The sequence below is a fragment of the Leguminivora glycinivorella genome, chromosome 1, assembly GCF_023078275.1.
Source record: "Leguminivora glycinivorella isolate SPB_JAAS2020 chromosome 1, LegGlyc_1.1, whole genome shotgun sequence".
Lineage (NCBI taxonomy): Eukaryota > Metazoa > Arthropoda > Insecta > Lepidoptera > Tortricidae > Leguminivora > Leguminivora glycinivorella.
The window spans coordinates 35,471,059-35,497,901 of NC_062971.1; the positions used below are offsets into that span (position 1 = coordinate 35,471,059).

The 26,843-nt window shown below is 39.4% G+C and overlaps 1 protein-coding gene across 5 annotated transcripts in view; it reads left to right on the forward strand.

Moving 5' to 3' along the window:
* The window catches only part of LOC125228782 (multidrug resistance-associated protein 1), a 116,945-nt gene that overhangs the window by 79,791 nt on the left and 10,311 nt on the right, over positions 1 to 26,843 (forward strand). For 4 of the 5 annotated variants that reach the window (XM_048133471.1, XM_048133465.1, XM_048133486.1 and 1 more), the window contains 9 exons: positions 98 to 274; positions 1,593 to 1,726; positions 3,182 to 3,392; positions 4,412 to 4,528; positions 5,131 to 5,234; positions 5,867 to 6,010; positions 14,779 to 14,860; positions 18,413 to 18,636; positions 22,616 to 22,833. In XM_048133471.1, the coding sequence (XP_047989428.1) occupies positions 98 to 274; positions 1,593 to 1,726; positions 3,182 to 3,392; positions 4,412 to 4,528; positions 5,131 to 5,234; positions 5,867 to 6,010; positions 14,779 to 14,860; positions 18,413 to 18,636; positions 22,616 to 22,833 (1,411 nt within the window). Of the gene's footprint in view, positions 1 to 97; positions 275 to 1,592; positions 1,727 to 3,181; positions 3,393 to 4,411; positions 4,529 to 5,130; positions 5,235 to 5,866; positions 6,011 to 14,778; positions 14,861 to 18,412; positions 18,637 to 19,653; positions 19,875 to 22,615; positions 22,834 to 26,843 lie in introns of all 5 variants that reach the window. The other variant, XM_048133479.1, reaches the window with a different exon arrangement.

A 26,843-nucleotide genomic window follows, 5' to 3' on the forward strand; every position in this document is an offset into this window, starting at 1 on the left:
TTTATAACGATGACACTGAACATTGTGTTTGGTCTTAAACTTTTTGACGGTAGTGTATATAGTCAAAAAAAGTCACTAACTTAATTTATTTTTACAGGTAGCATAGCCTACGTCCCACAGCAAGCGTGGATCCAAAACGCGACTTTGCAAGACAACATTCTGTTCGGCAAGCCGCTGGCGCAGCAGAAGTACAGTGACGTCATCGGCATGTGCGCGCTCAAGCCCGACTTCGACATGCTGCCCGGAGGCGACCAGACCGAGATCGGAGAGAAGGGTTAGTGACGTATTACAAGTAATCAAACAAAATATTGTCCTATAATATTTATTATTATTTATTTTATTTATTTATTTATTAAAAGTGTGTTTCCATGACAACCCATACGATTTGACAATTCGCGCACTATACAAGGGTTGTACCTTTCGAGAAACGGACCCCAGGGAGTCGTATCATCATGCACGCACACAACGACAACTGTAGGCTCAGTGGCTTGTCCGCTCTCTAGTGTTATTATGCAAGCGTGGATTCAAAACGCGACGCTGCAAGACAACATTCTGTTCAGCAAGCCGCTCACGCAACAGAAGTACAGTGACGTCATCGCTCGACACGCTGCCCGGCGGGGACCAAGAATTAATTTCGGTTGCTTGTGAAATACCGTTATTTTTAAACCAGTTTTTGTAAGAACATAGCCATAATTCATACCAAGCAACCAACATATCTTTATGATAAATTGAAACTTTCAACGCGTCACGTCCGGGGCGCCCAACGACTCATTGTTCCGAAGCACAATACACATGCGCGCTTTTCGTGGCAGCTTTCGTTACGCTGCCACGAAGTGTTGGAACAATCTGCCACCACCTATTAGAAACTGTACATCGGTAGGAACCTTCAAAATTAAGATGAAAAACTACCTTACAGCTCTTCAGATTTCTAATACATACATAAGCAGACGTATCGTGCTAATTTAATTTAAATTTAAATTCAAATTAATTTAATAGATCAATTCATCTTTCATTTCATTTATTTTCTGTTTTTAAATAGTTATGTTGCCTGCTCTACTACTGCATATTAAATCTGCGTAGATACTACTTTTAAATGTATGAGTAAGTGGACTGTTATAATTGTATTTATTGCGACCTCGTCCAACATATGTTAATTTTAAAAATATTGAAATCCCACCCTGTTTTCTTGGTTGCCCTGAAAACCAGCGCCGTGGCTAATACAAATTAGCCATTGGCATATGCTGAGTGGCATCCTTTTTGGTGACTTTAGTTTAAGATGTATATAGATTAAGGCTATTGTTGTTTTACTTGTATATTTTCACCAAATAAACGTTTTCTATTCTATTCTATTCTATAAAATAAGCGTCCACAGACCCACATCGTACCTAGGTATCGGACGCATCGCATTTAATATTCTTTCTGTAGAAAGTCACATAAGTGCGTTCACTGATCTATCCGCGCGATACGTACAGTATGAACATGTGGACGCCTAGTTTTAAACTTCTTGTCGGAGTTGTCGGATTAATTAAGAACAATAAAAACCGGTTTCATCCAGCTATTTTTCAGACATTAAAAACAGCAATTTGTTCCAGGTATAAACTTGTCAGGCGGTCAGAAGCAGCGAGTATCTCTCGCGCGAGCGGTGTACTACGACGCGGACACGTACTTCCTGGACGACCCCCTCAGCGCCGTCGACTCGCACGTCGGCAAACACATCTTCGACAAGGTACCGTCGTCGTCCTTATAGTATTTACCTCCTTAGGCAGCGAGTACAAGACCCAGACTGCGCCCCTCAATGCGATGGACAGACCAAGTGAGGGCTATTCACCTCCTGCGCGCGGAACGCTGTAGAGCGGAAACCATTAAAAAGGCAGCACAACGACCCCAATGATCTCTCTGCGCGACTAAGAAGAAGGCAGCGAGTATCTATCGCACGAGCGGTGTACTACAATGCAGGCAGACAGTACTTCCTGGACGACCCCCTCAGCGCCGTCGACTCGCACGTCGGCAAACACATCTTCGACAAGGTACCGTCGTCGTCCTTATAAAGGTAGTATTCACCTCCTTAGGCAGCGAGTATCTCTCGCGCGAGCGGTGTACTACAATGCAGGCGAACACGTACTTCCTGGACGACCCCCTCAGCGCCGTCGACTCGCACGTCGGCAAACACATCTTCGACAAGGTACCGTCGTCACAGACATAGGGAGGAAGGAGATCGGACGTGACGGGCGATTGGTATTGCATAATACTGTCCCAAGTTCTTGAATATTTGTAGATGGACGCTCCTATTGCGCAACACACGCGCATCATGCGAACGATTAGCGAGTTGTGTCGTGTCATCACGCACGCACACGACGACAACGACACGAGTTACATTTAAGCCTCCGCCACACATAAAGCGTTTTGATAGCGTAGCGTTAGCGGAGCGCAATGATAGCGGTGCGCCGGCGGAACGCTGACGTTCCGCTCGCAATCCGCGCGCATTCCGCTCGCAACTCGCAATCCGCGCTCTAACAAGCCCCCGCCGGCGTCGCTGGGCGCAACGCCAGCGTTCGTCCGGCGCACCGCTATCGTTGCGCTCCGCTGACGCTCCGCCTACGCTATCAAAACGCGCATGTGTCTTTTAAGTTAGAGAGCATAGTTTGCATTCTGGATTGAACTTTCCCAAAGTCCTTTCAACTGAACGTCTTTACTATAGCAGGATACGGCATAAAATCAAAATGACGTTTAGGAACACTTCCCGTCTCATACCATCGGATGTCGTGAGTGTTGTATAAATAATAATTTAGGTTATCAATACTTTATTTATAACAAAACTAGTAATAATAGAGTAAACACAAGTAATAAAAACAAAACAGGTTGGTTTTAGCTGGAGTTGGGAATGGCTGCTCCGTCATCATTGTCATCAAAACCCAACAGTTTCGCTGCAGGTTTAAATTTGTGACCTGTGCCTCGTATGCACATGCTGGTGGCTCGAATTATAGCAGTGCATATCCTTGTTCTAAGCCAACCGAGTATCGTACATAGCAATTTATTCCAACGGTCCGCGAGGGCTTCATTCAAGGAGTTCATTTGTGGTGCGAATACACCATCGACGGAAGTCACAAGAGGGGTGAAGGTAGAATGTTTCGCTTCGCAGGCAGCAGAATATTTATTTTGTAAATAATAATTTTGCTTTCAGGTCCTCGGCCCCAACGGTTTGCTAAAAGACAAGACCCGCCTCTGGGTGACCCACAACGTGTCTTACCTGGCCCAAACCAACCTCGTGGTAGTCCTCAAAGAAGGAGAGATCTCCGAGGTGGGAAGCTACCAGCAGTTGTTGGAGAAGAAAGGCGCCTTCGCAGAGTTCCTGCTGCACCATCTTAGCGACACTGAGAGGACCTCGCCCGAAGGTATTTAATACTCATTTTATAAATAACCTAACCACAAAATTAAAATTTTCGAAAAACGTCTGACCGCGACATAATGGACCGATTTTTATAAAACATGGCTAAGAACACTCCCAACTAACTCAGCTTTAAAAAAAAAACTAAATCTAAATCGGTTCATCCGTTCCGGAGCTACGATGCCACAGACAGACACACAGACAGAAAGACAGACAGACACATCAAGCGTATAACACCCCGTCATTTTTGCATCGGGGATTAACAAGAATGGACATGCCACGAGAATGTCTCTTGTGAAATACGATTCTTTTAATACTTTTTGCTTCGAAAGCGATTTTGTGACAATATTCCATGACTTGGCTAGCAAATCGGTAATAATTTTGGAGCTTTTCGCTTCATTATTTGGTGCTTTATTGAATTGGAGTAGCTTGGCGGTAAATTGTTCCAACATCTCGTTGCAGCATATCGCAAGAAACTATATAGGTTATTAGGGATATCTCTACAGAGTGGGGCCTGTAACAAAGGCGAAGAATTGAACTGTAGGCTATTCTCCTTATACTGATCAACATTTGTTCAGTGACTTGAATCTTGAATCTTTGAATCTTTGACTTTTAAAAATTATGAAGTCTTTAAATTTTTAATTTTTCATACAAAATAAATATTAGCTTCAATGTACGCCATTATTGTTGTCATTGACGTTGTCTGTCATACTTTAGACTTACAGAATTCGCAATACATTACCTCTTAGAAAAAACTTTCAAGGGTGATAAAAATCAAAATACAAGTTATTTTTAAAAGTCGCCGAACAAATGTTGATCAGTATAAGGAGAATAGCCTAGAGTTCAATTCTTCGCCTTTGTTACAGGCCCCACTCTGTATAACTGTAGAAACTGATATGACTACCGATGCGTAGGCTATCATTCAATTACTAAATTTAAAAAATAAACCGCGATGCGATGCGATTTTTTTTTTCGTTGTAAACTAAAACATGGCCTACATCTTTTAAGAAGACACTTTTTTTTCAGAACTGGACGAAATCAAAGACGTGCTTCAGAACAAACTCGGCACAGAATTCAAGGACAAACTGCAAAGGGCCCGCTCTCTCTCAGAAAGTGCATCGGAATCCGACCAGGCTGCTACGGGTATGTGTCATTTTTAATGTCCCTGATCTCAGTAAACAAAATGATTGTAAGTACTTCGCCATACCATGAAATTAAATAAGAATTTTAGCTAACGTCGAGTATCTGACAATATTGTTGTGAAATTTCGCACACATATATAAATCACGTGACAATGCAACTGCTGCCATGCTGATCTGATGATGGAGCAGAAAGGTGGCCATAGTACCTGTGTAATGAAAGGTCGTATCCCTATCGAGTAAAGCGTGTTTAGAAACGTCTAGGAGAGCGGTAGATGACTGTTGAAAGAAAAGTACAATCGGCGACGAAAGCTCGTGCCAAAAATGATTTTTAAATTTAAATGATTTTAAATTGTTAAATTAATGTGGGATTTTGTTTAAATTAGAACGGGAAAACATAGAGAAGTTAATAACGATATGCATGCATGCCATTTAATACCAGCAACACGCTGAGATGAGGCAATTTCGTGGCACTTCATTCCTTTCTGTTTGTGTTGTAATACTTGTAAATCTTGTAATGTATAATTAGTCTTGTCTGTGTTCACGAATAATTGATATTCTATTCTATGTATATGTTGTTAAAATATTGAATGCTCATTTCTCTAGGCGACCGGTCAGGCAGTGTAAAGAGAAAAACGCCGGAGGCGACACCTGCAGAACTGAAGGAAAAGAACAAACTCATCGAGTCCGAGAAGGCGGAAACTGGCAGTGTAAATATACTTTATACATCAGTATGATAACTTAAAATAAAATTGTTTAAGGCACTGGTCCCACCAAAAGCGAGTAAGAGACGAGCTATCAGCGAACGAAGCAAACAAGAGATAGTTTCTCCCGTGTAAATAAAAGAGACGCGATGATAACGCAAGCGAGTAATAAATCTTCGCCAAACGATGAATTATAAATCAATCGCTCTCTCTTTTATTTCCACGGGAGCGAGTATCTTTTGTTCGTTTCTATCGCCGATAGCTTAGCGCTTACACGATTTTGGTGGGACTGGTGCCTAAGGCATTTATAGGGCGCGCGACCATCCAATCAGTCACTCGATCAATTGCTGCAATAAATGTAACGAAACTCGCATGTATGGAAATCTTAATAAGCTCTTTACCTTATTAAGCGGTATTATCTTAATAAGCTGTATTTCCGGTACGACCTTCAAAAAAAGAGCGTACTACCATTATATAAGCCGGCAACAAATCTCCAACTGTTTTGGTGTTTCGGGTGTCCGTGGGCGGCAGTGATCGCTTATCAGGCGATCTGTCTGCTCGTATGCCTCCTATCTAAAAAAAGCAGCACCATAAATCCTAAACTGTTGTTTTTTTAAATCTTACTTAATATTCGACAGGTAAAATGGAGCGTATACAAGCACTACCTGATGAGTGTCGGCGTGATGGCATCCGTGGTGACGGTCCTCATGAACCTCGTGCTGCAGGTGTTCCAGGTCGGCTCCAACTACTGGCTGGCCGTGTGGTCCAACGACCCCGAGATGGTGAGTGCTGCCTCACACTGTACTCCAGCACTAGCGTCCGTGACGTCATGACCTGGTGCTGCAGGTGTTCCAGGTCGGCTCCAACTACTGGCTGGCCGTGTGGTCCAACGACCCCGAGATGGTGAGTGCTGCCTCACACTGTACTCCAGCACTAGCGTCCGTGACGTCATGACCTGGTGCTGCAGGGGTTCCAGGTCGGCTCCAACTACTGGCTGGCCGTGTGGTCCAACGACCCCGAGATGGTGAGTGCTGCCTCACACTGTACTCCAGCACTAGCGTCCGTGACGTCATGACCTGGTGCTGCAGGGGTTCCAGGTCGGCTCCAACTACTGGCTGGCCGTGTGGTCCAACGACCCCGAGATGGTGAGTGCTGCCTCACACTGTACTCCAGCACTAGCGTCCGTGACGTCATGACCTGGTGCTGCAGGGGTTCCAGGTCGGCTCCAACTACTGGCTGGCCGTGTGGTCCAACGACCCCGAGATGGTGAGTGCTGCCTCACACTGTACTCCAGCACTAGCGTCCGTGACGTCATGACCTGGTGCTGCAGGGGTTCCAGGTCGGCTCCAACTACTGGCTGGCCGTGTGGTCCAACGACCCCGAGATGGTGAGTGCTGCCTCACACTGTACTCCAGCACTAGCGTCCGTGACGTCATGACCTGGTGCTGCAGGGGTTCCAGGTCGGCTCCAACTACTGGCTGGCCGTGTTGTCCAACGACCCCGAGATGGTGAGTGCTGCCTCACACTGTACTCCAGCACTAGCGTCCGTGACGTCATGACCTGGTGCTGCAGGGGTTCCAGGTCGGCTCCAACTACTGGCTGGCCGTGTGGTCCAACGACCCCGAGATGGTGAGTGCTGCCTCACACTGTACTCCAGCACTAGCGTCCGTGACGTCATGACCTGGTGCTGCAAGTGTTCCAGGTCGGCTCCAACTACTGGCTGGCCGTGTGGTCCAACGACCCCGAGATGGTGAGTGCTGCCTCACACTGTACTCCAGCACTAGCGTCCGTGACGTCATGACCTGGTGCTGCAAGTGTTCCAGGTCGGCTCCAACTACTGGCTGGCCGTGTGGTCCAACGACCCCGAGATGGTCAGTACCGCTTACTAGGGCTACTACTGTCACCTAGCAACGAGAATTAAGTATACATAATATACGAGTAGATAATTCTTATCAAAGTAAAAACAACACAAGATTAAAACATTTGAGAACTCTGTTTTGATGGGTGAAAAATCGATCTAGCTTAGCCTTAGATCTCGGAAAACGCGAATTTTTGAGTTTTCATGCGTTTTTCTTTCGCGTTAGTAAACGCAAAATATGGTCGTTAATTTCGCCGCCCGCGCATCGGCTGGACGTAGCTCAGCCGTAAGAGGTCGGTCTAATGTTCGCAAGCACATCGCAGGTTCAGGTTTCGAATCCCGGCCAGAAATAAAGTTTTTTTTTTTTTAAGAGTTTTTTCTAAAGACAGGATATAATAAAATAGAACCCACACACACATAACACCATAAATCGTCTGCAAAGACTAAAAATTTAGTTAAGAGCGTTATAACATTTCGGCGTCGGGCGAAATTAGGCATTTTACCCGCCGCGCGAGCCCAATATGCCGACCCTTTCTAGCACGTCTTATCACTCGCTCGCACTACAATAATGGACAAAACAATCTTGATCCTTCCTATGGAATTTTGATAACAACCACAATCTACTATCTCGATATAAACTTTTGATTTCTAATAAACATTATTTTGTACGAAAAGACTAGAATATAGCGCAAAATAATATTAATTACGTTAAAATTTATTTAAACATTTAAAGTATAGGTAATAATTATAAACTGTGATCATATTTAAGTACTTATAAATCCCATCCCAAATGTTTGCTTTTGTTATATGATAAGTATTAGAGTAAAGTATATATATTAATATGATGATAAAATAAGTCAAATATAATTCTAATTACTTCAAGGTGGTACTCAGGGTCTGATGATGGAGCCAGATGGTGGTCACCTGTACCAATGAACCATATGACTAAACCACTTCGTATTTGGGCTCATTGGGTTCGTCTCAACAAGACCTTTGACAAGAGGTGGTACTCAGGGTCTGATGATGGAGCCAGATGGTGGTCACCAGTACCAATGTACCATATGACTAAACCACTTCGTATTTGGGCTCATTGGGTTCGGCTCAACAAGACCTTTGACAAGAGGTGGTACTCAGGGTCTGATGATGGAGCCAGATGGTGATCACCAGTACCAATGAACCATATGACTAAAACACTTCGTGTTTAGGCTCAATGGGATCGTCTCAATAAGACCTTTGACAAAATCTGGTACTCAGGGTCTGATGATGGAGCCAGATGGTGGTCACCAGTACCGATGAACCATGGAACTAAACCACTTCGTGTGTAGGCTCATTGAAATCGTCTCAACAAGACCTTTGACAAGAAGTGGTACTCAGGGTCTGATGATGGAGACAGATGGTGGTCACCAGTACCAATGAACCATATGACTAAACCACTTCGTGTTTAGGCTCATTGGGTGTCTCGACAAGATCTTTGACAAGAGGTGTTACTCAGGGTCTGATGATGGAGAGAGATTGTGGTCACCAAAAATCAACTCGCATATTTGAATAAAAAAAAAACGAAGTGGTTCAGTTACATGGGTTTATTGGTACCGGTAACCACCATCTGGCTCCAACATCAGACCCTCAGTACCACCTCTTGTCAAAGGTCTTATTAAGAAGAAGTAAGAACCCAATGAGCCTGATTACTAAATGGTTTAGTTACATGGATCACTGGTACTGGTGACCACCATCTGGCTCCATCATCAGACCCTGAGTACCACCTCTTGTCAAAGGTCTTATTGAGACGATCCCAATGAGCCTAAAGACGATGTGGTTTAGTCATATGGTTCATTGGTACTGGTAACCACCATCTGTCTCCATCATCAGACCCTGAGTACCACCTCTTGTCGAAGGTCTTGTTGAGACGATCCCAATGAGCCTAAAGACGATGTGGTTTAGTCATATGGTTCATTGGTACTGGTAACCACCAACTGGGTCCATCATCAGACCCTGAGTACCACCTCTTGTCAAAGGTCTTATTGAGACGATCCCAATGAGCCTAAAGACGATGTGGTTTAGTCATATGGTTCATTGGTACTGGTAACCACCAACTGGGTCCATCATCAGACCCTGAGTACCACCTCTTGTCGAAGGTCTTGTTGAGACGATTTCAGTGAGCCTACATACGAAGTGGTTTAGTTCCATGGTTCATTGGTACTGGTGACCACCATCTGGCCCCATCATCAGACCCTGAGTACCACCTCTTGTTAAAGGTCTTATTGAGATGAACCCAATAAGGCTAAACACAAAATGGTTTAGTCATATGGTTCATTGGTACTGGTGACAACCATCTGTCTCCATCATCAGACCCTGAGTACCACCTCTTGTCAAAGGTCTTGTTGAGACGAACCCAACGAGCCTAAACACGAAGTCGTTTACTTACATGGTTCACTGGTACTGGTGACCACCTTCTGGCTCCATCATCAGATCCCGAGTACCACCTCTTGTCAAAGGTCTTATTGAGACGATCCCATTGAGCCTAAATACGAAGTGGTTTAGTCATATGGTTCATTGGTACTGGTGACCACCATCTGGCTCCATCATCAGACCCTGAGGACCACCTCTTGTCAAAGGTCTTGTTGAGACGAACCCAACGAGCCTAAACACGAAGTCGTTTACTTACATTGTTCACTGGTACTGGTGACCACCTTCTGGCTCCATCATCAGATCCCGAGTACCATCTTGATGTGTCTTATCATCTTGACCGTATTGTAATTTTCACATATTTATCATCATAACGTTGTAATACTTTAACATTCAAACATAACAAAATATTACAAAAGCAAATATTTACGGATCTAGGATCAAATTCGTTGGTCGCTGTTTACACACACACAATGCGAGGATAGCCCGTGCTGCCCGTGTAGTCCATGGGCCAGTGAAGAAGTCGGTATAATTTGGGGGTACTAAGTTTCCTTTTTACAGCAGTTAGGTAGGCCTATAAGGATGTTAAAAAACCATGATTGCCATCTCAAAATGGTAGCTAAACAAAATGGCCGCCAATCCAAGATGGCGGATATTGAGTTTTAAAAAATCGACCACAACTCCAGAAGTATTGGTCCTATTTCATTTTTATTTTTTTTAAACGAAAGCTCTTTTTGTGTACTCAAATATTTGTTATATTCATTGTTTCGATAAATTCAACCATTAGTTAGTAATTAACGAAAAATATAAAAAAAATATCTTTTTTTCTAAGACTTTTTGTCAAAAATCATGTTTCTACAAAATACCATGCATATTCTAATAAATATTTAAATGCAGAAAAATAGTGCTATTAATTACCTTTAATTTGATGTATAAAAGATACAGACTTAATTTACAAAAACACATTAGAGGCTTAATTTTAATTCTGTCTTCGTTGAAATTCACCGTTGTGCATACAGTACTAAAAGCTTCAGGTCGAAGTTGTAGATTACTAATATGCTGTTTTTAGTATATTTCTGCAATTGTACTTACAATTAAGAAAAGAACTGAACATGTTAGTATCCGAAATCCATTAGCTTTAAGAATATAATAAAATATGTCATAGGTAAAGTACAGTTTTAGATATTTGATTATTTGTATAAAATTTCTTTAGTGATACAGCGCCAACCAACCGAGATAATACAAAATAAATAAACTAGACATAGTTGAGGTCCTATCTCATCACATTAACCTTTTGACCACCATGGGCGGATATGGCCGTCGCTGGAAATGCTTCCTAAGGACGCCAACCATGGCCATCAGTTTTGCCAATTACATTGGGGACCCATGCGGGCCTTCTTAACACCTAATTTTGCTCAAATAATCGCGATCCACGTCTGTCTGGTATCCGGGGCACGACGTATTCTTTTTCACTATTTGGCGTTTAAAAGGTTAAGCCTAACCCTGATCCGTGTTCGAGAAAACTTATATTTAGTTAAAATAATCCTTGCATACAAAAGGTGAAGAACACACCCCAAAAGAAAAATAGTCTTGAGAAATTCACTATAATGCATTAATAAGGCAAATCTATGGAGTATCCGACTACTAAACAACGTGATATAGGTACCTACCGAATAAACCTTAATTTACGCACAGAAATATATTACTTATTACCGTTAATGTAGATTGTAGAGCCAATATCACCAATATCAAGCCTTCAAGACAATCACAGGTAACAGATTAATTTTCTCCTAATTTTTCGAACTTTTATAGCAGGCATTCCACCTTCAATCACGACTTACGTGCCCTGGCCCCATTTTAGAGTAGCAATACGATCTCTATAATTCTGACCCGTCGCCGCATCAGCATCATCTCGTTTCGCTTCCATCGTAGAAAGACATACCGAACGTGTTGTGCTCTATACCTCTATGCAACTTTTAGCCTCTTCATTTAGTACATTGTTAGTGTCCACGTCTCGCAAGCTTATGTCACGGTGGGAAGTACCCAGTTACACACTGATCAAACATGTTGGTCTCCAGTGACTGGTATCCTTGCCCTTAATACGTCCTTTAGCGTACAAAAGGCATCCAAGTCCTCCGTGTGATCTCCGCCGGCAGCGAGGCCGACCCAAGTCTCTGTATTGTGTTATGGTTCGCCACAACTCGACGTTTTGTGCCTATTTTGCGTGACGTGGGGGATTTAGCTAATCCTGCCAGCTTATCTCCTCGAGAAATCCTATTAGACCTTTAATGTTGAGTAGGAGAACTTTGGAGAGGTCTCTCGGGGATCCGAGATGTTTCTTCCTGTATGGAGCCACTCTGCTCACTCCATCACCAGGTGAGAGGCACCCTCGTCACAGGGGAATGTTCATAGCATCTGTTATGAAAATATGTTTGTTAAGTAGTCTACGATCTGTTCTGACATTGGTTACCATTCTCAGGCGGACTTTCCCTAGTTGAAGGAGCGTCTTTGTGAGTTTTCCATTGATACTAGGCTTGGCTTGTTTGACTGCAGCATTTGATCTGGTTTTGCCAGTGTGCTGTGTGTAGTTTCATATTGAGCATACCTTGCTGAAGGACATCGGGAGAATCGGCAGTCGACCCCAGCTGCCTGGCCAGCTCGTAGGCCGCATCATCACCTCGACATCCACTGTGTCCTTTGGTCCATTGAAGGATGATTTTGTTATGACTTACCTCCGTTAGTCGTTTATGGCATTCCTTAACCCAACCTTTATTTGTTGTTCCGGATAACGTATCTTCTGTTACTTGTTATAAAGGCTGAAATATGGAGCTTTGGATAAGTCTGTCCTTGCCGTAACTTTCAATTTGTACATACCTCTATATGTTTAACTACTTTAACCCAACTCTCACCGACGGCATACAGTTCCTCCAGCATCTGACGGGGAACATGTGCTTCTTTGAAGATGACGATGTTATCCGCATATCGAAGATAATTGAGGCATACATTTATACATCTATCATCCCTATTGAGGCTTTTATAAATGCCTACCTGTTTAAAAAGTTGGCCAGATTGCATAACTCCGGAGTTACTCTCTACTAATTAAGATTCGTCGATACGGGTGCTAACTTTTCTTCTGATTCAATAGCAGGTTGCATAGAAACATTCACATTTTGGTACACCTTTTATGAAAATTCAACTCACGTGAGTAGGTAATTAAAACGTCTGTTATTAACGTCTTCTAACGTTTTTCGTTCGGTAATGACGAACAATACATGTTAATAATATTTGGCTCTACTTTAAGCGGTGATATTTGTCTCAAAGTTTGTCCATCCGGTATTTAACGGCTTCGTTGTTTAGTAATCGGTAAAATATAGGTAAGAAATATCTATTAATTCTGTACTAAAGAACATTTCTAAAGTTTGCCCGAATTCTGGGGGTGCTCTTCACTAACCCGCTCGTGCGTAGGTTTTTTTTTTCAAATCTGAGAGTCCTTGAATGCGGAACGATTTTCAATCCGGAATACGATCTAACCCTTATACGCAAGATGATGACGGAGTATTCCGTCTCCCAGGCACAATCGCAACAGAATTGCATTGCGAATTCGCGAATATATGAGCGTAATTAGGCATTACGGAGTCCCAATTTTATTTCATTTGGCGTCCGTATCGTTGGCGTCCTTGGCAAGAATTTCCGGTGACCACCGTGGCCGTCCGTGGCGGTCAAAAGGTTAATGGTTCTACAGTCTCGACACATGTTAGTCATATACCTAGTACACTTAAATACTTAATTTTCATCATTGAGGTGTGTTGCACATATGGTATCTAAACAAATTTTATCCTAGTACTATCGAATATCTACAAACTCATGGATACTATCATGTTCTATTAACATAAACTATTATTCTAATTGTACAATTGCTAAAATAAACTAAAAACAGCATATTTGTACTCTACAACATCTTTTAGTACCGTATGCACCCCAACTGCACACATCTTTTTAGTACTGTATGCACTCCAACCTGAAGCTTTTAGTACTGTATGCACAACGGTGAATTTCAACGAAGGCAGCTTTAAATTTAGCCTTTATGTGTTTTAGTAAATTAAATATGTATCTTTTATACATCAAATTAAAGGTGATTAATGGCACTATTTTTCTGCATTTAAATATTTATTAGAATATGCAAGGTATTTTGTAGAAACATGATTTTTGACAGAAAGTTTTAGAAAAAAAGATATTTTTTTTATATTTTTCGTTAATTACTTACTAATGGTTGAATTTAGCGAAACAATGAATATGACAAGTATTTAAGTACAGAAAAAGAGCTTTCGTTTAAAAAAAATAAAAATGAAATCGGACCAATACTTCTGGAGTTATGGTCGATTTTTTAAAACTCAATATCCGCCATCTTGGATTGGCGGCCATTTTGTTTAGCTACCATTCTGAGATGGCAATCATGGTTTTTTAACATCCTTATAGGCCTACCTAACTGCTGTAAAAAGGAAACTTAGTACCCCCAAATTATACCGTTTGGCAAAATTAGACCAGCTGGCCCATGGACTAGTGTATAAACAAGGCGTCCGACCCACACAACGATAGATATTCTCGACGTTTGCGATGAAAACTCGGAGAGCGAAGCAACATACGTCTCACCTCCTCGAGCTCCGGCGCGGCACTGAAATCGCAGGCGTCCGTCGCTGGTAAAATAGCGACAGGAAGGCTAGTTTTCAAAAAATTGGCAAAAAATCATGATAAAATATTATAACGACAAATGGATAACAGCAATTTAAGCACATTGTGCAGATTATTTATATACTAAAATAACTTCGATAACATGTAGATTTTCGGAGAAATGATCACTTGTTTCGATGTATTTTCAAGACAAAATTGAGTTCGTTTTACTTTTAATTTCTCAATTTCAAAGGATTAAATGATAAATATTGTTTAATAGGCCTAAAGTACAAGATATTAGAAATTTAAATTTACCGCATTTATGAGAGTGAGCTTATCAAATTGTACATAATAAGAGCTCCGAAATCTGTGCTTCGCGCGGTTTTTCCTAAACGAGCATCAGAAAAAAAATCATTACTAATTGAAAAAGCTTTTTCTTCCATATGTTTTTTAATGAACCGACAGTTAATTAGATTTTCTAACTGAAACAAGTACTTTTACTGTCTTTTAGTATGAGTAAAGTGTACAATTTTGCCGATAAATATTGTACATTTTACAATATATCGCCTTTTTTTGTCATAGCGCTCTTAAAAAATCTCATAATATCTATTTCGTTCTCAGATCGACAACTCCACAGGCCTCGTGGATAAAGAGAAGCGCGACCTGTATCTGGGCGTGTACGGCGGTCTCGGCGTCGGGCAAGGTAAGACTAGCATAAACATCACACCGGGAACTAACGCATTCTCATCATGCGCAACTAACAATTATCTATGTCTGGGAAAACCACGAAAATTTTACACTATTTGCGATTTTATTGTATTTTTTATAAACATAATACTGTCTTCGGTTAGCGTGATAGTTACTCATATAAAACTACGGAAACGGATCATATCCCGTATTACTAGTGTTATAAATGGGAAAGTGTCTGTTGGTTTGTTTGTCCGTCTTTCACGGCAAAACGGAGCGATGAATTTACGTGATTTTTTAAGTGGAGTTAGTTGAAGGTATGGAGAGTGACATACGCTTTTTGTCTCTTTCTAACCTCCCACTTCCCTAAAAGGGGGGGTGGAAGTTTCTATGCAGCATTCCGCAATTCTTGAATTTAACGCGAGCGAAGCCGCGGGCAAAAGCTAGTTCAGTCATCCCGACGTTTCGAACACTTTACAGCGTTCGTGGTCAACGGGTGACTAAAGAAGAATTACAATGTGCAAAAACTACCCACATACAATAAATATTAATGAACCATAAATAATATAGTTTTTTTTCCCCTCACTAGCTCGGAAACACGTGTTTTGTCCTTTAATACCAGCGAGTAAAAATGCATTTTATCCACTAGTGGGTAAAGTAATTTGACCTTGAATAAAGTCAAATTAACAGCTTTAAAGTTGATAAAAGTAGGTGAATCTAGTAATAAAGATGATTTACCACCTGTGGAACTACTGGAAGCAGTGATAAACGCATTTTTTGCGTTGTAGTTTCCTCGCTACAGTGAGGGGAAAAGTTTTGTGTTACACTCGGGTGCAAATGTATTTAACTTCTCGTGTGTTAAAAAACTCGCAAGTTCAGGATTCTATTCTCGAACCACTCGCTTCGTTCGTGGTTCAACTATAGAATCCTTTCACTTGCTCGTTTTTCAATTCCACACTCTGCGTTAAAATACAACTTTGCCCCCTTGTATAACAAATAACTATTAAGGCTGGTAACTCGTGTGAGTTTTAATTAATCGGTATCGTCCAGCGTTGATCTGTTTAAATAATAGTCTGAATACGGTTGTATGATAGCCAAGGAAGTCAACTGACCCTGAGGCTACAGTTCTACCTTCATCTATTCATCAGAAGCATTCATCGAGCTAGTAATGTTAGTATTTCTAATGGTAAGGATACCTAAAAATAAATCAACATAAGTACTTTAGTTTGAATAAAGGCAATAAAAGGTAAATTTATTTGTAGAGATATTTAACAATTTGAACAAAAAACGTGCAATGAAATCGTGAATTTTGATTATTTTCGTGGTTAAGATTTTGGGATGCTTTCATATAAATTATACGCGCTAGACTATGGGGATGGCGTTTATTATACATAGTTCCATTTTTCGTCCACTATGTCTGCTTACAATGTCACTAACATGTGCATTTTAAGCTAAACTTGGGATGAACTGTGTAACTGTAAAAACGTCTTAATAAGTCATGATTACGGGAGAACTAACATTGACACCGTGAACTCTCCGAAGTTTCATCATACAATTGGTTAAAGTCAAATCCAATTTTAGCAGTTTGGGTATTAAATAAATGATACGTTTGTCATTTTGAGGTAGCCATTTTTAGATAATCGAATAAAAAAAACTTAAAACAAGGCTATTTAAAATGACATGAATTTATGAAGGACTTTTTTAGCCTTTGTTTTGTGGAATTTTTAGGTTATTATTACTTCACTTTACTAACTGGAAGTTTACATTGTGTGTTGCTTATATGTAAAACTTTTAAAATAACCTTTTGATATTTATTAGGGTTCAATTGAAAAATAAAACGCTGTACTTACAGAAAGCTTACATTGTGTGCTTGTCAAGATCAACACTTCATTTTTATTATGACATTAATATCTATATAATTCTTCACAAATGCAAATGACTAATTTACTAACTTAATTACATTATACTTCATTCATATAACATGTTTTAAAAACATTAAAATTTCATACTAACACAATAATTATATTTACTTTAACTATTTAACTTCTAACGTCAATTTTCTTTTAAGAATATTACAGTATCTAATACTCAAATGTAGCTACACTATTCTAATTTAATTATCCATATTATATGTACTAAATGTATTAATTCGAAATAATGAATACATTCTTTACCTCGCATCTTTTTAATATAATAACATCTTCTAGTAAACGTTTTCTATTCTGAGGGTCCTAATTTTATTATCTGTTTTACTATTTTATATTATTTTCATGGGCTTTTTTCAATTCCCGTGGGTACTTATTTAGGCAATGAGATAGTGCATGATAAAATTCATTATATGATACAAGCACATCATACCCGGCAATGTGCATGCAAACACAGATACGTTTGAATCGTGAAAAAACTATACCTTTTAGTATCTTTTCGTTTTCTTTTCATGCCTTTTCGGTGTCTACTTTATATGATCTGCATGACGATTTCTTCTTAGCGAATATTTCTAGTTTCTATCAACTGCTTTCTAAATAGTCTCTCTTCCTTTTTGTCATAGTTATTTATATTGCAATTAAAATTATGTAAGGGAAAAATAAATATAGAACATCATAGTAGGAATATATTGAATGAAAATTGATATTTTAGTTTAATTATTTTTATAAAAATCAAACATAATTAGTTATATCAATATTACATTTACTTTATGTGAACGCAAACAAATATTTACATATTCTTAAATCATTTTTCATCGATCGATCAAATAAGTTACTTGTAAACTCGTATTTCCATGTTCTAAGCTAAGCCAAATGGGACTATCTTGTAAATAACTTGGTTGTTAGTCATAAAAAAACTTTTTATTATCACATCCATAATACATATAACTATCTATAAATAACTATGTATTATAAAACCATTTTTATTTTATTATACACACGTATTTTTGGGATAAAGGTTTAATATGAATTATTTCATTTATTTCAATAACTTTGGTAAAATATGTATAACATTGTGCAGTAAATTTAAGTTTTAAAATAGAAATATAATGACAACATTTGTGAGAGCAAATCAAGTACTTATTAACTACGTACAAAATAAATCTAGTCGGACTCATAGGCAGGCAAATCTCATTCTATCTTACTTACTTCCTAAGGAGTATATAAGTCAATAAACGGGCCGAATGTGTGTATGTCGCTACTAACCAACATGAATATAGTCACATTCGAGCTCTAGATACCACTACCTCCCATGGATTGTATGTTATAAACCAGGGATCCTAACCGGTGTTTTAAAATCCCGGAAAAAGATCAATATCTTGAGTAATTTAGAGCTTTTAATATAGGACTGAGTTATGTATTTATGTAACAACAAATAATAAACCAAAGAACGAAAATAAGAATAAAAATACCGGCATTTATAATCTAGCAAAAACCGGTTTCCGATCCCTGGTAAAAAACAATAGACTCATAGTGATATGAGAACCCTTCGCGGCAAGTTGTCTCCTCGCTAGTTCGGCCCTTGTCGTGTAGTGGGGCGGGGGGCGGGGGCCGAGTGGTATAGCGCGCATGTTGTTGGGCAGTGATGTCGGTGTCGGTGTCGTCGCTCGCGCTGTACCTGGGCACGCTGGCGGCGGCGCGCGCGCTGCACTGCGGGCTGCTGGCCGGCGTGCTGCGCGCGCCCACCATCGGCTTCTTCGACTGCACGCCCGTGGGCCGCGTGCTCAACCGCTTCAGCAAGGACGTGGACGTGCTCGACAACGTGCTGCCCATGACGCTGCGCGGGTGGACCTCCTGCTTCTTTGCGGTACTCACACTAACGTCTCGCCGACACGACCGTCCCTAGGGATGATGACTCGCTAACGATTTTAACCTGTAATGTTTACGTCACCTTTTTACTTCCGCGAAAAAAAGTGACGCATCGGTTGGTATACTAAGGGACTTCTAAATACCTATAAAATTTTAGTCTTGACATGAAAAATTCTAAACGCGAAGTGCATACATACGTGGAAAGCAATCGTCCATGTTTACGGGTACAATATGCACTCGCAACTTCGAGACAACTTAAAGACATAAATTACTTAAATTGTTCACGATTCACTGTAAAAAAAGTTACAGTTTTTAAATAAACGAATTCTTTAAAAATATATAAAACAACATGTTCTACACTATAAATACTATAATAATAACAAAATGTTTCACCTGAAAAAATTAAAATAATGTTGGTCTCATCATCCCTACTGTGGTTGCGATGACAAATTGACCATAGACGGAAACCAAAATCAAAAATCATGTATATAACGACCGATTATTATAAAACTCTACGAATTATTATTGCTCAAATATAACCACTCAATGAATTTAAATATCGATATAAATCATCAAAATGTATTGGGATCAGTTTATACAATGTATTACAAAATAGTGCTTACGTTTTCTGTAGACGCGTTTTTAGTTAGGTGCGTTTTTTTCTTCCGACTCTGTTGCTTACAACCGTAGTGGCGCCCTAGTAGCCTGGCTGGTAGTCGTAGAGCATGCGATGCATATAGATGTCACGCCTTCCCACCTCATCGCACACCCCGAAGTAAACAATGTATTCATTATCAATAGCACAGAAGGCTCACTCCTTTGATGTTCACAAAATGCCGCCATTCTAAATTCTTAACAAACGCGAGCAACTGTCATTGAGTTGTAATGCGCCGCGCTAAGGTCACCACTGACTGAGCGCCTTCGCGGCATGTACTTGTAGCTCGGCGAAAGAATCGCGGAGTGAGCCGCTGTCAATAGGCCGTGTAGGGAGTATACAGGTTGAATATGTTTACAGCGTTTACGTCGTTTTTCACGGATTTGATACCGTCGCTGGCGTGCCTGAAGGCGGCTATGTTTGTGCACGCGAGCTTGTTGGACAATGTGTTAAAGGCGCCGTTGCAATTCTTCGAGGTGACCCCGCTGGGCCGGATCCTCGCGCGGTTCTCGAAAGACGTGGACGTGGTGGACGAGTCGCTGCCCTTGGAGACCACCGACGTTTTGTATTGCATGTTCGAGGTAAACCTTCCATTTACCTCTACAAATGTAGTGCTAACTGTTTTTCCTTCGTATTTTCACGGAAACTCACGAACGTGTCATGACATTTCAGTCAGTCTCAGTACAAGAAGTACTAACGTTGACCGAACTAACATAACACGTTCGTGAAAACACGAAGGAAAATAATTTCGTACTACATCTGTACTTTAGGCTTACGCAGGCTGTACACGTTATTGGTCACATTTTATTTAATTAATTCAAAATACGTTACGACAGTTGATTTATTTTTATTAAGAATATTAATATACGAAAAGCTTTGTACGATGGACCAAGCTCATTTCCTTTACGTGCTGTTTATGATCTTACATTTATAATTTTTAGAGGCAGGCCCAACTGGGCCATTTTTTTTCAAAGTTGTCCACCCCACTTTTTTTTTGGATTTGGAAATTTTTATCTGTTTTCCACTCAGAATCGTGAGCTCTTTCAATCCTAATAGGAGAAAAAAAGTCTCCCAAGGTTTTTTTCCCATTCCGTTACCATTTTTTCATACATTTTGTATGGTGGTAACGGAATGGAAGGTTCGAAAAAATGTATGGAAATCTTGGGACATGTTTTTTCTCCTATCAGGATCGAAAGAGCTCTCGATTCTGAGTATGAATCGCGTAAAAAATACCCATGTTACAAAAAAAGTGGGGTGGACAACTTCGAAAAAAATGGCCCAACTAAGTTCGCAACATCAATATGATAGCCTCGCCTCTCCAAGGTATAAAATTTGCACAGGCGAGCCAAATTATTTTGGATTAACTAAGTACGGAAAGGCAATGAGTGGTCGAAAAAGTGGTTGTGGTGGTTTGGTATGATTATAATAATCATCCTTAAATTAAAATAATAGATGAAATTAGGCTTAAGTAAAACAGGATGAAAAATTATTAGTTAAACATCTTCGTGACCAGTTTTTACATGTTGTTAATGTTTTATATTTCATAAATGTCTTGTGGTTATCGTCCTCGTCATATTAATCTTAAAATAGTTTTTTTAGGGATTTACTTATTGATTAAATTAATATAAAAGTAATATTGCCTTACAATCTCGGAATCTGCATAGTATGCGCTGTACATATGTCTCAAGTAGGTACCTACATATTTTTTAGAGATACGGTTGTGGGTGATATGTTGTTTTTGTTCCCTTCATTTTTTGTTTGTTCATAGAACTTGACGTACCTACTACCGAGCACAACAGCAGCGGTGTATTTTAAAAGGCGTATTTCAGCAAGCAGAAGAAACAACGGTGTTATAATCCTTGCATTACACAACTACGAACCTTTGCTTTTGCACTTATGTAGCTAACAATGAACAAGTCTGTATATTGACTTAAGTTTTGGGGACATTTTATAAACTGATCCCAATATCCTCACTAAAAATACATTATTTCTTCATCAACATTTATGAATTGATGTTAAAAGTAAATACAATATTAATTCTGCTGACGTTTATCGTATCATATATTACGTTACTTGTTACGTATTTTGGTTTCCCTGTTCATGGTAAACGACAAACAATTGTCACTGGGTTCGGGATATAACTGTTGATATGTAACAGACAACTAACTGTTAAGTTAATAATCCGAGCACAACCCAAATTGTCTGCATCCATTTTGAAAAGAAGCATCAGCAAAGTACGCAATACTTTTCCTTTAATGCTTATGAAAATGTTACGAAAAATGTTTTTGCTTGCCATAATGATCAAATATTGTAATAACTTTAGGCCTAAAAAAAGGCTAGATTATTCAGAAGTAACAATAAAGTAGAATCACCTTCAATATGAAGAATAAGTCTGATTCAGGTGACGAAGCGAGCAACAGTTTTAGGTACATCTAATTCAAACTATTTTGAATGTGAAAAACTTGCACATTCTTTTGTTGATTGCTATTCATACTGCCGAAGAAGATTTTCTCAGTGAAAACACTTGTGTAGAAAAAGCTCGTTCATCGCTGCTTGCTCCTGGCCGATTCACAAGAGTCTGCACGAATGGAATGAATGAGTGAATGTGAATATGAGTATCGGATTGAGTAATAAAATTGTGACTCTGGCTGTACTGTGACACCTGTGTCTCTCACTCAACAGATAATTCGTTACTTTCATTCCATTCGTGCCGGTTTCCGTAGGAGTAGTAACCTGTATGCTCAGTCGAGCGGACCGCTAGATAATCGACACTGCTGGAACGGTCGCCAACATATACCTGATGCGAGGTGCTCATAATATCTGAACACGTACTCGTAACGATTTCGTCTTCCAACTGACACTAAGGGCCGGTTGCATCAAACCGTCTGTCACCGTTAAAGCGGTCGTTAAGTTTTATTGTGAGTGACGTGTGCTGCGTGACGATGATGTGTCTGTCAAATGTGGTTGATGCAACTGACCCTAAGAGTGGCACTGATACATGTGTTCTACCTACCCCTTATGGTAATACAGACGTGTACATGAATGTATGTTTGATCACAATAGAACAATTATAGATTAGATGTATTGTGATTGTGTGTACATGAATGTACACACAATCACAATACATCAGGCATGGTCGCAGTGGTATATGTATAGGCGCTTAGAAGCCTTACTAGCCTATAATAAAGAAGAAGAAAAAGTAATGTATTCTAACGCCGTGACAATAGACGCGTGTTCAGATATTTATGAGAGCCTGATCCGCTCCGATATATCTAAAGGCGACTAAACTACAAGACACCCTCTAATCACACTCCTAAACCAGGTCCTGGGGACGTTATTCGTCATCAGCGTGTCGACGCCCATCTTCTTAGTCGTCATCGTACCCGTGGGCATCCTCTACTACATCATCCAGAGGTTCTACGTGTCCACTTCGAGACAGCTGAAGCGACTCGAGTCTGTGTCGCGATCGCCCATATACTCGCACTTTGGTGAGAGTATAACTGGCGCGACTACTATACGCGCGTATGGAGTCACACAGAGGTGAGGAACTGGTTAACTTAGTTTTACGTTAGACTGCGTGTTCCAAAGTTTCTATCTGTTAGCGATGGGTGAACCTTGAGTCCGTGTCGCGATCGCCGGTATACTTGAAAGTTGGCGAGAGTTAAACTAGCTCGAGCACACCCGGAGTTACACAAACATAAGGATTTGGCCGCAAAATTTCATGCCGAGGTAAAGTAGCGCATTTATTCTGGAAGTCTGTGCGAACGCTTTTTTGAAAATCTCAAAATTGAAGAATAGTATCGAAAATAATAAGCATTTATTCGTGAACACAGGCAAGACAAAATACAGAAACACAACAACAAAACAGAAAGGAATGTAGTGCCATGAAATGGCCTCATCTCAGCGTGTTGCTAATGATTTCCAGCGCTGATCTTCAAGGCTTAACCCTTAAATGCGTGATTTTTTTCTTTTAACTAGAAATTAATAATGTGATAGACAATGGTTTTCTGACTCTAGGAAAAATAATAAAAAAATATTTAACATCGATTTTAATACTAAATCAGTGTTAGAAGTAAAATAGGCTAAATCTTACTTATATAAATATATAATTACTAGTAAAATTTATAAGAAAACTTTTACTACTATTAAAAAGGTACACTATTTGAGAAACCCCTATGATAAAATGATTAAACATAAAATAGTTACTAACTCTGAAAAAATCTGCCTGAATCATGTACTAAAAATCACCACCATCCAGTTTTTTCACACTTTTCCGCCATTTTTAGGGTTCCGTACCTCAAAGAGGAAAAACGGAACCCTTATAGGATCACTCGCGTGTCTGTCTGTCCCTCTGTCACAGCCGATTTCTCCGAAACTACTGGACCGATTTACTTGAAATTTGGCACACGTATGTAAACCTGTGGCCCAAAGACGGACATGTAATTTAATTAAATGAAATTTAATCACAGGGGTCACTTTTGGGGGTAAAATTGAAAATTAAAAATCAAAGTTATTAAAACTATATTGTGTTACATATCAAATGAAAGAGCATTTTATCAGCATCTGAAATATATTTTTTTTATATTTTTTGTTTTGGTAATTTAGAAGTAATTTAAGAAAATAAGCAAAAAATGACCATTCCCCCCCCCCCCCCTTATCTCCGAAACTACTTAGCGTAAAATTTTCAAAAAAATACACGAGATAGCCCTCTCCCTGTAGATTACAGGAAAACTTATTAGAAATCTACAGTCAAGCGTAAGTCGGACTTAAGAGAAAAAAACTCAGATTACGAATTTCACTCACTGCCGCTGCAAGTAGTTACTAAACGTCTTAAAATTGTGTAATCAAGTTGGACAGGTATAAAGAAATTCATTTCTGTCTTTTTCTTTTTAGAACTTGTTCAATTTTTTTTTTTCATTTGTACAAAATGACTTAAGTTCCTACTAAAAAGGAGGCGCTTAAGACCGTTTATAAATTGACTGAGCAAAATTTTATTCAAATCGGTCCAAAAAAAGGTGTCTGTTGACGAAAACAAAGAATTTGTGCCACCGAAAGCCCAAATCTGAAGTCCATTTTGCTCTATCTCTTATCGTTTCCGAGATATATACGTAAAGTCTTGAAAGTGCGAAACGTTAACTTTGCCATCATAGTCGTTCAGGCGCTCATGAGTTCTTTGTATGGAAAAGTCGAAAACCGACTCGCACTTGACCAATGTTCATAGAACGTTGTGGTTTTTTTTTATTAGCAAAAATGACTTAAGCGCCTTCAGAAGTGCAGGTGCTTAAGACCGTTTGTAAGTTAAAGTTAGCTGTGATGGCTCAACGAAGAAAGAAGATTTCAATATCCTACTTATACATATTTCATTAATTTAACTATACAGTTTTTATTACTCAAGCCAAGCGTTACGTTAGCTATTGCTATTGAAAGGAAAACTTGTGTATAAAGCTTGAAACAAATTACGGGACGCGTCTGACGGACGCGGCTGATAGTGGGGACGTTTATCGACAAAAAGAGGCCAAACCTTTTTTTTCTTGACCAAAGCATGAAACTTGGCACAGTTGTTCCTTATATCAAAATAAGCCGATTAAGATCGGGAGCCTTCGGGAGCCTCCCCCCTGGGGCTCGGGAGGGGGGGTCAAAGTACCGCTTCACCCGGCTTGCTTTGAAAAATTCTAACATACCCCGTTTAGTTCATAGGTCATGTTTGGTATCGTTTTCGAGTAAATCAATAACGTAGAATCCATTTTTGGTACTAAAATTATAATTTAATGGTAAATAAAATAAAAAAAAATGAAAAGTTTGAAATTTTCATCTATGATTTACAAATTCAAGTCATCATAAATGTCAAACTGTTTGCTTTTTCTACAAATAAAAAATATGACATGAAAGCTTATTTAATATAGACTATGAATAATATAACTTTTACCCACCTTTACTAACGTTAAGTTTTAGAAAAAAAACCTTTAAACCGCGCGGCGTCGGGACGCCGCGAGCGTAATTTTAAAATGCCTTTATTTTAAAAAACTCTATTAGAACTCGTTTAGCTATTAGGTCATGTTTAGTATCGTTTTCGAGTAAATAAATAACGTAGAATTTAGTTTTGGTACTAAAATGACCATTTAATGTTAAATGAAATTTAAAAAAAAAAATTCTGTGAGTTGCAAATTCAAGTCACCATAAACGGTTTGCTTTTTCTATAAATATAAAAATATGATATTAAAGCCTATTCACAAAGGATAGTACGCGTTCACCTACGCGAGCTTATACTGTGTGCGGGGAACGCGCCTCTTTCATATATTTGATCGCCAGTGTCCGAGGTGTGTTAATGCATAAATAGAAAAAGATTCATTATTATTGACTCCGGTGTCGACAACGGCAACACTCGGGTCGGGCCACACGATCTAAAAACCGACTGTACCTGTTATTTATTCATTGTAGTGAATCCTGTAAGAAATTTATATAATAGTATTTTATACAATCGTGATATAATACAAAACTCTTCAGTCGAGTACCATGTGTAGTACGGTACGAGAGTGAAAAGCTTAATTATATCACTATTGTATACAATACTTTTTCTACGAGTCTATCTTCATCGTCAATGGACGGAAATATCACCATTCATGCAAGTTAAAATTAATGTCAATAGAGTCGTTCACCGTTGTATCAACATTGAATTACCTAGCAACCAATTGTTTGTAATAACCGTCTCTGATTGGCCGATAACGCGACAGATAAAAAAAATGTGTTTCAGATGCAGGAAAATTTTCCAGATATCGCAAATTAGTATAGAAATTGTATGAAGTATTTTTGAAATTATTATAGTTAACTAAAGTCAATTCCTCCGTCCGTAAATTATATATCATGCAATGCCTAAAAAGATACCACCATAAAATAGTCCCGTTGTTACCAACATCAAACAAGCGCATTGAACGCGTTCCCATGCCGAAATGCAAAACTAAATTTGCAAGACGGAACATTAATTATAACGCACCGTTAATTTATAATAAACTAAAATTAAAACACAAGAGTATAAAAACATTAACTGGCTACGATTTTAAAAAGACAATCTGGACATGGATATGTATTATGAACTACGATGAGACTGAAAAACTATTGAGTGAAAGTTTATTCGGGTGTTAGGATTAGTACGATTATAGGCACACAACTACTAGATATTAAGCAAAAACGTACTCACAACACACATACATACATACATACACACACAAACACACACACACACACACACACACACACACACACACACACACACACACACACACACACACACACACACACAATTATGCATGCTGTTGTACCAACCTAGTAATATATGTTAATTTCCGTTTCTTTGTTACAAATGAAGTCTAATTGTTCTTTTCAATACCTATCTAATCGAGCATGTAATTCGGGCATCCACTGGGACTGCAACACAGTGTAAACTAACGCAGTCTCCAGGGCGCCATTGTACCATGTACCTTTTGATCAATAAAATGATTTATTAAATGATTATTAAATTATAATGAGCTTATTATTCTTACTATCTTACTATT